Source organism: Sphaerodactylus townsendi, linkage group LG06 (genome assembly GCF_021028975.2).
Source record: "Sphaerodactylus townsendi isolate TG3544 linkage group LG06, MPM_Stown_v2.3, whole genome shotgun sequence".
NCBI lineage: Eukaryota > Metazoa > Chordata > Lepidosauria > Squamata > Sphaerodactylidae > Sphaerodactylus > Sphaerodactylus townsendi.
In genome coordinates this window covers 45,058,734-45,070,832 of record NC_059430.1, presented here as the reverse complement: position 1 = coordinate 45,070,832, position 12,099 = coordinate 45,058,734, and the positions used below count along the sequence as shown (strand labels likewise).

The 12,099-nt window shown below is 40.4% G+C and overlaps 1 protein-coding gene across 3 annotated transcripts in view; it reads left to right on the top strand.

Moving 5' to 3' along the window:
• SCYL2 (SCY1 like pseudokinase 2) overlaps nucleotides 1–12,099 on the top strand; it is a 28,727-nt gene that overhangs the window by 2,562 nt on the left and 14,066 nt on the right. For 2 of the 3 annotated variants that reach the window (XM_048500213.1, XM_048500212.1), the window contains exons 2-9: nucleotides 35–239; nucleotides 3,131–3,288; nucleotides 3,979–4,123; nucleotides 5,593–5,742; nucleotides 6,393–6,614; nucleotides 8,926–9,042; nucleotides 9,517–9,642; nucleotides 11,133–11,309. In XM_048500213.1, coding sequence (XP_048356170.1) covers nucleotides 63–239; nucleotides 3,131–3,288; nucleotides 3,979–4,123; nucleotides 5,593–5,742; nucleotides 6,393–6,614; nucleotides 8,926–9,042; nucleotides 9,517–9,642; nucleotides 11,133–11,309 — 1,272 coding nt within the window. In that variant the 5' untranslated portion in view covers nucleotides 35–62. Of the gene's footprint in view, nucleotides 1–34; nucleotides 240–1,803; nucleotides 1,867–3,130; nucleotides 3,289–3,978; nucleotides 4,124–5,592; nucleotides 5,743–6,392; nucleotides 6,615–8,925; nucleotides 9,043–9,516; nucleotides 9,643–11,132; nucleotides 11,310–12,099 lie in introns of those variants that run through there. The other variant, XM_048500214.1, reaches the window with a different exon arrangement.

Here is a 12,099-nt window from a genome sequence, read left to right as displayed (position 1 = left end):
CCCGAGACAATTTTAAACATTATTTTCTTTGCAGGCAGACATACCAGCATATAGTTGTAATAATGGAGTCTATGCTAAACAAATTGAAGAGCACTGTTACAAAAGTGACTGCAGATGTCACTAGTGCAGTAATGGGAAACCCAGTTACCAGGGAATTTGATGTTGGCCGACATATTGCTAGTGGTGGCAATGGGCTTGCCTGGAAGATTTTTAATGGCACTAAAAAGTCTACGAAACAGGTGAGGTTGTTGGAAATAGTACAAGTACCTTAACTGTCGTCAATTATGATAATTGCAATTGTGTATATGTTCAGGATCATGGTACCTGCAAGTGTTTTGAAAAGACAAGTGTTAGCCATCTTCTCTCTATTTCTTCTTGTGTGTGGATGGTTAGTACAAAGTGCTACATTGCCCGTGTTCCCACTTCTCTGCTTCTAATTCTGTTTACATAGAGCCAGAGTCATGAAACCCTATGACAAGCATCTTGATATATGTAATTCTTAGATCCCTTCCGCACATGCAGAATAATGCACTTTCAATCCACTTTCGCAATTGTTTACAAGTGGATTTTGCTATTCTGCACAGCTGCAAAGTGCATTGAAAGTTCATTATTCTGCATGTGTGGAAGGAACCTTAGCAAGGAGGAGTATGTATACTGGGTTGCCACATGGTGTCTTTAGTGGGGGCACCATTGGTGAATAACACTGGGATGCTGGATGGTTGGCTGAGTTTCCAGGGTTCTATGGAAGCATCTGCCAGTATTGGTATCATTTGTCTTTATTTCTGCAGCTGTTGTTATATGCTGCTGACTTTGCTGTTAGTTGAGCATGCTGACTTTTGCCCTGGTGTAGTAAAGGTAAAGTTTCCCCTTCAGTCGTGTCTGACCCTGGGGTACCACTGCAAGCAGTGATTTCATAGGCAAGCCATTTTTGTGGGGTAGTTTGCCATTGCTTTCCCCGGCTATTCTTTACCCCCTAGCTATGTGCTAGGTACTCATTTACCGACCAAGGAATGGATGGATGGCTGAGTTGACCATGACCCAGCTGCCAGAATAACTGACCCACAGGGGGCTTGAACTCCTGACCATGTGAGTGGCAGTGCAAGCACTTAACCACTACGCCACGTGGCTCCTTATCCTGGTGTAGTAGCTGCCCACAAACTAACACCATAGAACCACCCTGCCAGATCATCAGTGCTAAAAATAAAACTCCTCAACTAAAAATCTTTAAAATTTGGTTTTGGTGGATTCCAAATATTTACTGGAATAAAAAGATATAGCAAGCCTTTGAAAGTGAGACATACACAGGTGATTTCCAGGAATAAATGGAGGTTAACCCAATATGAAGAGAACCATTTGTATGGTGTAGTTTACTTCACCTAATGATGAAAACACTTTCAGCGAGGCTTTCCTGACAGATTTTAGAATCTTGTGATTGTCTGATAGATGTACTTTAATTCTAGCTAAGAAATTTTCAACATCAGTTTACTGTAAATTATAGTGTACTTAAAATATGGGACACTGTGAATTGAGTCGCATTATTTATTAAACTCCGTGAACTACTTTTATTTTTTACTCTGCACTTAATGAGTTTAAGCAAACTGCGTGCTGAACACATGCATAAATAAGTTTGTGAATACAATTTAATAAAAGGAAATAAACTATATAGTCTTAGGCATGTAAGAATGCCTGGTTCTCTCTTTTACAAGTAGAGTTATTTTGAAAGGTGGGAATTTAGAAAAGAAATGCTGTGAGGGAGATAATGAGTTCTTAACCGTTCCCATTCCGCTGTTTTCCCCACTTCAGCTCTCACACATACCCCAGCAGCCTTTTCCCTTGATGATCTGAAATATTTGAGCACCTGGAAAGGTAAAGCTCCTAAGTAGTTCGGAACAGGGAAAGGGTTAAGTATCACCTCCTTCCTCCACTGCTTTGGCATTCTAAGTTACTTCTTCCCAAAGTAGCTGTGCTTTGTTGTTGTTTTAAAGTTGGGTCACTATTCCCATGTGTCCCTATCTAATATACGATTTGGACCTAAAGCAGCTTGTTTGCCACAAAAATATAAAATACTAGCATTTGTTTTTCTATGTAAGCAGTGTTACTCATTGAGACCCAACTGTCTCTGTTTGCAGACTACCATTCTTTACATAACTGGTATTGGGCAAGCATTTTGTTCAGTTTTGTGGAGGATGTGATGGATTTGGCCAACTGGTATCTGTGAACTTAATTTTTCAGTTGTTTTGATACTTGATCAGTCTCCCTTTTGCACTGTTAAACTTAGATTATAACAAATGCCATAAATTTCCAGTACTGTTAGTGTCTGCTTTTTCTTTAACATAGAGGCCTTTAACATCTGGCTAACAGACAGTAGTTCAAGCAGTGGATCTTTTCACAGCATAGAGGTGCAATAGCAACAGTGGCAACACTTCACTTAGTAAACTTTTGCATTTTATAACACTGGTAAAGGCATAGTGAGCTCAACACTTTATGAAGTAAAGAGCTCATTTTTATGAAGGAAATTTCTGAAGAAATAATGCAGTCACAAGCATGCATTTAAAATGGCTTTCAGGCAGCCCTGCCAAACCTGGAGGCAGTGGGCTGCAGTGCCGATGCAGTGCTGCATCACTGCCTCCAGAAGGCTTTTCAGTGGCACGAGGAGCAGGGAAAAGACCTGGATATCCCCACTTCCGGAAAGACCCATAGGGCTGAATGGACATACGCCACCGAAAGGCAGGAGTCAGTGCAAGGAGTACATCCAATGACCAGTGCACTGTGCCACTGGCCCTCAATCCAGCTGGGGAACGCCCCTGGAATGTCCCGGCCGCCCCTTCCCACACTGGTGTCCAAGTGGGATGCCAGTGCCACCCAGCCGTACTTCCAGGTTCTGCAGTGGCAGAGCAGTGGGACAACCAGCCTTCCACTAGGGTAAGTGCCCCAGGGAGGGCAAATGCGCTGATATAATAGTGTGCTGCTCCCACAAGCCCTTCCCCCCCTTTGGATGCGCTGGAAGAATAGCAACAGCTAATTATTGCTTTACTATAAAAGTCAAAGCCAATAATATGTTGTTTACAAAAGTACTTAAACTTCAATTTCTTGTATTATGTTTTAATTGTAATTTGTGCTTATTTTTTAGGAAGTGGCAGTTTTTGTGTTTGATAAAAAGCTAATGGACAAATATCAGAAATTTGAGAAAGATCAAATTATTGATTCTTTAAAACGAGGAGTTCAGCAGCTAACAAGGCTTCGGCATCCTCGGCTGCTAACTGTGCAACATCCATTAGAAGAATCTCGGCAAGTTTCTTTATAACTAAAATAATTACTGATATGACTTTTTTAAAAAAGATATCAATATTCATTTCATCTAGTGAGAATAACTTTTTGAAAATGGCCAGATTACATAAGGTTAGCTAGAATTAATCTGGAGATTGAGTCTGCTTTTTTCAAGTGTATTAGAAGATGTATCTCTAGTTCTGGTTTCCTTGTTCTTGTTGGAGGCAGGAAATCCTTTTGAGGCAAAGCTCATATCTGACTAATTCAAGGATGTTGTCAAGAAAACCCAATTTCTGTACTATCCCCTTAAGATTTTTTGGTGTTTGGCTGCATCCTTGTGGCTATGGGGCAGATATGGTACATCTTTAGGTTTAGAAGAAATGTTGATCTCTGGGTTTGGCTGCTGTGGTTCACATGTTCAGTGTCATAACAGAAAAGCCCAGCACCAGCTGCTACTTCCTGAATATCCTTTGTCACAATACACTTCCTTTTTCTAGCTATGTTTGTTTTATGTTCCTTCTATGTTTATGTTATGCAGCAATTAATATTGTGAAAAATGTATATTTGAAATTATGTTTGGATTTTTCGTTCTGCAATATAGCTTGACTTCTTCTTTGCTATAAAACTCTCCATCTGCCTGCTTATCTAGTTTGTTCTTATTCTGAATGGTATTCAGGACATTTTGTTATTTGTCAAATTGTTTCGTTTTAGGGACTGTTTGGCCTTTTGTACAGAACCAGTTTGTGCAAGTTTAGCTAATGTACTTGGCAGTTGGGACAATCTTCCTTCACCTGTGCCCTCTGACATCAAAGAATACAAACTTTATGATGTAGAAACAAAATATGGTTTGCTTCAGGTATTTGTTTTAGCTACTGTATTTTTTCATTTATTTTTCTGTCTTAGGTAAATATAATGATGTTATGAATATTTTGACTTTTATTAGCAAATTCAGCAGAGCCACTTAACTGGGTTTCCACTGCTGGAAATATCTGCATGAGTCGGACCTTGCAGCTATTCTGTAACACTATGTTTTCTCGTGTTCTTATATCTTTCAACTTTGATTATTCAGTAACATGAGTCGGACTCCAGTAATCGTAACATTTGCCTAAAGAAAAAGAACTGCTGTTTTTGCCCCCACCCCCTAAAAAGTTGCACCATAGCCACCTGGTGTTTTTTAAAAACATAATCTGTAGGAAGTGTTTCATCAGTTTTTATGAAGGAAAATGTGCACAGCAATAGCTGCTTTTTATTCCCTGGATTATTTAGAAAATAGATTGGACTAGGCTTCTCTACTTATTGACTCTTTAGTATGTAGCCCTTTCCAATTTATGCAGGTTCTTTTAACCCTTTTCGAAAGCCAAGACAAACTGCTTCAATCTACTATGAGCACAGCTGACCTTGAGAGAATGAAGGAAAGAAATGCTTGCCCCATCTGGCCTTTCACTTTCCCATCTTTTTTCGCTATCTCAGCAACAACACTGCTAGAATAAGTGGATATGGTTTTAGTGAAAGAACCATTCTTTGAAGAAAACTGAAGGGGGGGGGGGGATGCCCCTGTACCTTAAACTTGTGATTACCCTTGGAATAATCTGTTAATGAAAGTCCCAGTTGAAATAACTTGTTTACATTTTTCCCATTCAAGTGAATGGCATTAATTTTTTGGGGAAACAAAAGAGTAGCATGGTAGGGGTGGTGAAAATTCTAACCCCTATCCCAGGTGCTGACTGGTTTGGCCCAGTTATAGACTACTCTTGCAGTCCACCTACCTATGAAGACAAGTTTTTCCCTAATATTATATAACTACATGGTTATTTTATTTGGATACATTTGGGTGCAATTGAGCTGAAAATATACCCAGGAAAAATACTTTATTGGACCAATAAAGTCATCTTGAAAAATCCTGAATATATTTGGGGGTACATTCAGCTTCCCCAAATATATCCAGGACTTTTCAGGTTATTGAAAAGACAGGTCCTTAAAATCTGAGGAATATTCAAGATTATCCAAATGAATCTGATATATGCAAGCTCTCAGAATGGTTTTTACCTTTTTCCTCTTTTGTGTTACCTAGAGCTTAGTATCAGATTGCCACAGTGTTTTAGGAATGGTTCTGCCATTGTCAAGGGATTTGTTGCTTTTTAAACGTTTGGATGTTTAAAGTTTTAACTTAAAATCTTTCAGTAAATGTTTATTGGCTAAGAAGCATAGCCTTTTTCAAGGAAGAAAACTCTCAAGTAACTCAGCGTAGGGAAGTGTACAATTGTTCATCAACTTTAACAGAACACCGTAAGTTATCCTTTGATGTGGATATCTCCTTCCTTACAGGTTTCTGAAGGCTTGTCATTTCTACACAGTAGTGTAAAAATGGTCCATGGTAACCTTACTCCTGAAAACATAATTTTGAATAAAAGTGGAGCATGGAAAATTATGGGGTTTGATTTCTGTAATCAGTCTACAAATCCATCTGAGCAAGAGGTAACAAGATGTTTAACTTGTTTGTTATCCACACTGAAGCACTGATTGAACCATATTGTGGGTCTGATTCTTGATTTTTTTAATCTTGAGCAAAGAGTAGATTTTGGAAAAGTGGGGAAAACAGTTTCCTACTAGTTGAGTTTAGGGTGTTAAATCTGATGTGTTATAAAAAATGTAAGGGATGCTTTCTACCATCTGGAATTAATTAGTCGGCATATCCTAGTGAAAATTTCTTCGAAGTGGGGTCTGATCTGTTGATATGTTAAGCTGTGTTATGCTAAATTTTGTTAAGCTGTCAGTCAAATTTTTTAATGATTTGTGTTTATGTTGTAGAAAATAAGCTAATGAATGTTATCTTGCTGATCCAGAAGTGTTGAAACATAGTTGGCAGACTGATTCTGTTTACTGTGATACATTAAGTAAACAAATTTCTCACACACTCCTTCTCTGGAAATACACCGAGAAAAACTAGATGGCATTTGAGTAAACATGAGGTTTATTATGAATAGGTTAAGGTCTTCCTTCGTTTACATATTGCAATCACTTGAGATGTTAATTGCTATCAGTATTAAGGGGTATTACTTCAGTAATTTGATTTTAAAGTTATACCTTGGAGTTTTGTATAACTTTTTTGGTATTTGTCTTTTCAGCCTAAATTCTCTTGCAAAGAATGGGACCCAAATTTGCCATCTTTGTGTCTTCCAAATCCCCAATATTTGGCACCAGAATACATCCTTGCAGTGAGCTGTGAAACAGCCAGCGACATGTACTCTCTAGGAGCAATTATACACGCTGTTTTTAATAATGGAAAGCCTATCTTTGAGGTCAACAAGCAAGATATATATAAAAGTTTCAGTAGGCAGCTGGATCAGGTATCTGTGATTAAGACTATATTATAAACCTGTTAAACTTATATTTGAAAGCATTGATATTGTGAAGGAAGAACTACAGTAGTTTTTGGCCACTCTAAAAATTACTGTGGACCTTGATTTGTTAATCATTGGTTCTCAGACTGGCCTTTAGCTGTAGCTACAGAAAATACACAGGAGCTGCTTCAGGACAGCCCAATCTATTCTTTAGTCAGTGTAGGAAAAATTATTGAACAATCATGAAGTAGAAGGCATGCGTACAATTAGGAAAACCAGCATGTCTTCCCACTTGATGCCTTGTTGTCTCTGGGTGTCATGCTCAATTGTGTTGCACCACTCACAGGAGAGTTGCACCACTCACAGGAGAGTAAAGAATAAGGCCAAGGCCAGTCATGCAAAATAGGTAAAAATATATTTAGTACTCCAATAAAATTCCCCATGCATTTAACCCAAGAGGTTTCTTCAGGAGAATCTGTTAGTCTTGCAGTGTTTTTTTTAAAAAAAAGAAGAGTGTAAGTTCAGTAGCCTTTTTACTTTACAGATCCTGTTACTCCAAAATACATTCTTACCTTTCAGCGTAGTAAGTTAGTTCTGAATGGGCAAGGGTTCCTCCAGGGAAAACAGGGATAATTCTGCTAAGAAGAAAAATTCATTGATAATCAAAATATAATAGGCTGTTAAGTAGAGTATGCCCCCTATTTTGCCTTTTGAAAAGAATTTCATACCCAAACATTTTAAATAAAAAAGAAGAGAGGATACTGTCCTGCAGTGCTTAAGCATACATCAAGGATGTAACTCATGCGATTACCTGGGCCACAAGCTATTTTGAATGGAACTAAGTGGAATGTATGATATCACCAGTGTCCACCCCCTGATATCATCATGTCTTACCCTGTGCATTTCAAATCTTGAGATGTTGGAGATTAAGCCAGTGAAACAAAGATGACTGTTTTTCTTGGTAGATAAATTGCAAATTACTGGCTCGTAAGGTGTCAATAAGTATAGGGGCTGTGCAGGGAAGGGAGAGGAGTTTTAACTCTGCAGTCTCCAACTGGTTCCACCCCTATGCTGGAAGGGGGAAGAACAGGAAGAGCCAGACCCCACCACCACATACATCAGCTCCCTTTGGGACTTGGGCAACCAGCTTGGTTGTGACCATGTGCAAGCCCACCCCACTCTTAGTTGCCAGCTCCATGGCAGCCATCCGTAAACCTGCCACCTCAGCATCTGGTCTTGAGAGCCAATTTTTGGCCCTGGCATGGGCCTGGTGGGGGCGGATCTAAAATGGGGGCAGAAGTTCTGTAGCCCCATCCATGATTTTACCCTAGGCCCTAGAATCACTGTGATCTGCTCTGGCATCAACAGTTCACTTAAGATTTACTACTATTTGCACTGCTTCATTGGTGCCAACCTAGGGTTGCCATCTCTGAATAGAGAAGTACCTGGCGATTTGGGGCATGGAGCCTGAGGAGGGTGGGGTTTGGGAAGGAACTTCAATGGGGTATTATGCCATAGAATCTGTCTTCCCAAGCAGCCATTTCTTCCAGGGGAACTAATCCCTGTCGCCTGGAGATCAGTTGTAATAGTGCCGTGGTGGCGAACCTTTGGCACTCCAGATGTTATGGACTACAATTCCCATCAGCCCCTGCCAGCATGGCCAATTGGCCGTTCTGGCAGGGGCTGATGGGAATTGTAGTCCATAACATCTGGAGTGCCAAAGGTTCACCACCACTGTAATAGTGGGAGATCTCCAGTTACCACCTGGAGGTTGGCAACTCTATACCCAGCTGGCCCCTGCTCAGAGTTGCAACTGATCGGGGCATAATGTCCAACAGTGTCTGCTGAGTTGCCAAACTGGTAATATGGAGTGCAGCCCCACCACTGCACTGGTTCTTTCCCACAGCATCAAAGGAGCCAGAGCAGTGTGGAGGGAGAATCCACTGCAAGCTATGACTGGCTTATCTTCAAAGCTAGGCAAAGTAAAAGTAAAAAAGTGGCTGTGCCTTGTGATATTTCTGGAGTCCAAGGGGGATTTCCAAGAAATAGGTAAAATGGAGAACTTTTTGCCTGTCCCATTTTTGGTTGAAGCAGGATCTGTTGTTACATTTTATTTGTTCACAAACTCACTGTTCACAGATGTGTGCATAAATATACCTGATAGCTTTATTTGTATGAATTATGCAGATAATAGAACTATAGACTACAGAAGTTGTATTACTGGTATAGAACTGGGTTGTTTTTTAGCCAGAATGCATGCGATCTATAGGATTTTGTCTGATATTAATGGTGGCGTATGGCATACTTGTTTATGCAGCTTAGTCGCTTAGGTTCCAGCACCCTGCAGAACATTCCAGAGCAAGTCCATGAGCACGTAAAGCTACTGTTAAATGTGACTCCTGCAGTCAGGCCAGATGCAGACCAAATGACTAAGGTGAGTGTGTGAGCAGAAGCAGCCATTTAAAATAGTTGTACAAATAGTTGTAAAATAGTTGTAAAATGAACTTTGAATGTTATTTTGAACATTGTTCTGGTTTTGAAGATCCTTAAATGCCTTTATTTTGTGTTTTTTCATATGAGGTTAAACTTTCTGCTTTATTACCCTAAGCAAGTATTCAGTGATTCACTGGAACTGTTTTCACAGAAGGTGCTTTTTTTAGAAGATGATGTTTTGTTGCTGTCTAGAAAATAGGTCATATTTATGAAGACGCAAGGAGAGATGTTTCCTATTTCAACTGTGTTTATGCCTCTTTGCACAAGTTTATGCCTCTATGCAGAAGTTTATGCCTCTTTGCTATCTATGCTTTTATTGTTGTAATTTATCATAAAAATACAGTGTTTTGGGGGACAACTGAAGTGGACAACCTGTATATTATTTCAAAGGTAACTTTTGTATCTTTCTTTTTAGATACCCTTCTTTGATGATGTTGGGGCAGTGACACTACAGTACTTTGATTCTTTATTCCAAAGGGATAATCTTCAAAAGTCACAGTTTTTTAAAGGACTGCCAAAGGTTCTACCAAAACTGCCCAAGGTCAGATTATAGTATTAGATCCTTGTTATGATACACCATCCTGCAGCAATGGCGTAGTGGTTAAGAACAGGTGCATTCTAATCTGGAGGAACTGGGTTTGATTCCCCGCTCTGCCGCCTGAGCTGTGGAGGCTTATCTGGGAATTCAGATTAGCCTGTGCACTCCCACACACGCCAGCTGAGTGACCTTAGGCTAGTCACATCTTCCCGGAGCTCTCTCAGCCCCACCTACCTCACAGGGTGTTTGTTGTGAGGGGGGAAGGGCAAGGAGATTGTAAGCTCCTTTGAGTCTCCTACAGGAGAGAAAGGGGGGATATAAATCCAAACTCCTCCTCCTCTTCCTCCTCCTCCTTCTTGCTATGACTTAGAACAGGGGTCCCCAAACTTTTTAAACAGGGGGCCAGTTCACTGTCCCTCAGACTGTTGGAGGGCCGGACTAAAAAAAACTATGAACAAATTCCTATGCACAAATGATTGTAAAATGTTTGATTTCACCTTTCAGCCTTTCTGTCATGGTCTATTTTTAGAACAGTGACCAAAGTATGTCAAGTACAGGGTGGGCTCCAAATATTGTTGGGGAGGCTGTGAAATACCTTCCCCTGTAAAAAAAAAAGCAGAACTTTCCCAATGAAGCATTCCATCTAACCCAGGATCAGGTATCTTCCTGGGTTCTTTCCTCCCTAGCAGCCAGCGAGCTATTCGCCAGCCTGGCTGATGCCAATGGGAGTGAGGCAGAACAGAAAGCCTGAGAGCAACACATGGAGTAGCTGAGAGGGAAGGGCGGAGCAGGCGTTGCCACATGTAAGGTTTCCAACTCTGGGTCAGAAAATTCATGGAGATTTGGGGGTGCCATCATGTAATTGCAATCAACAGCTGTTGGGGCTGGTTCCTCCTCTCCCTCGAGCCCCCACTGCACATGAATGGAGCCATCGCCGCCATGCCTGGCGGGCCGGATAAATGCCTTCAGGGGGCCACATCTGGCCCCGGGCCGTAGTTTGGGGACCCCTGACTTAGAAGCATGCATTGTCACTTCACAGCAGACTTCATTTTTGGGAAAGGTTGCAAGGACCTGAAGAGCTTCTTATTTTACTTGGCAGTTGAAATTTCTCCTGTAGTGTACAACAGTTTATTTTCAAAAGCCTGCAGTATTTTTAATTGAGATTGAGAATTTCCTTCATTCAGAATAAGGCCAAAAAAAGCTGGCACAGGATTTCCTGGTTCTCTCAGTAGAAGTAAATGAACATTTGGGAGCAATACAGAACATGAATCCCTGCTAACATCATTATGGACCACTGGCATCCATGAAGAAACCATCGTATGTTTCAAGTGTACTCAAGTAGATTTTCCTGTACATGTGATGAGTTCCTTGGTTGGGCTGATAATGAGAAAACTTCTGCTGGCTATATTTTGGGGACTTTGTATAAATGTGTTTTGGAGATTTAAAAGAGCAACTATTTCTACCTTGCAAATAATATATTTGTTCTCTTCTAGCGTGTTATAGTGCAAAGGATTTTGCCGTACTTGACCTCTGAATTTGTAAATCCAGATATGGTACCCTTTGTTTTGCCTAATGTTCTGCTCATTGCGGAGGAGTGTACCAAAGAAGAATATGTAAAGTTAATTCTCCCTGATCTCAGCCCTGTTTTTAAACAGCAAGAACCAGTCCAGGTATGTATACATTTAATTCTTCTTTGCTCACCCGAGTTTTTCTAACACTGGTGATCAAGTGCTATAATAACATGATCCTTTTAGTCAGTTGTTTGTGTTGTGGCATTTAGAAAAGACTTTTCTCTTGGGAAACAAACTGAATTTCTTATGTATAGCTCCATCTGCTGTCTATTTCTGCAGAATTGGTACCGTGGTAATAAAAACTTCTTCCAAGCCAGTAGACATTATTTGTAATGAAAAATTGTAATTCCAGGATGCCATTATAGCTTATAAAAGCTACGCTTAAAAAATTCAGTATATATTTTGCTTTTAATCCTGAATATCTTGTGCCATTTCTTGCTACTGGTGTGTTATTGGACGGGGGGGTGGGGGGTGGGTAATATTAGATGACCGCTTGTGTTTACATTTCTTCACTTGTTTTTTAAAGTAATTGCTGGAGTTGTAACAGCAAGAAATGCATTTATACATAGCAGACATTGTTCTGCGCTCTTTCTGTCATCTTCTCTACTTAGTTTTAAAATTTTGTAAAAAGAGCAAGTTGAGAGATTGCCTTCCTGTGATACACCTCCGAAATGGACCATAAATATTGCATAGGATCAGGTCCCATGCATCCTTTCTATTTGTGTAAAGTGCTTTCTTCCTCAGGAGGCTTTGCTGACAAAAGAGATAGGAGAGGTGACATCACCTACCTTACCTTCTCCATTGCAGCCACCTGTGTTGCACAGATTCTTATCTCTTCAGTCGTCCCAGCCCCTGGCATCACCTTTTTGGCACTCACAGGCAGCTGCAG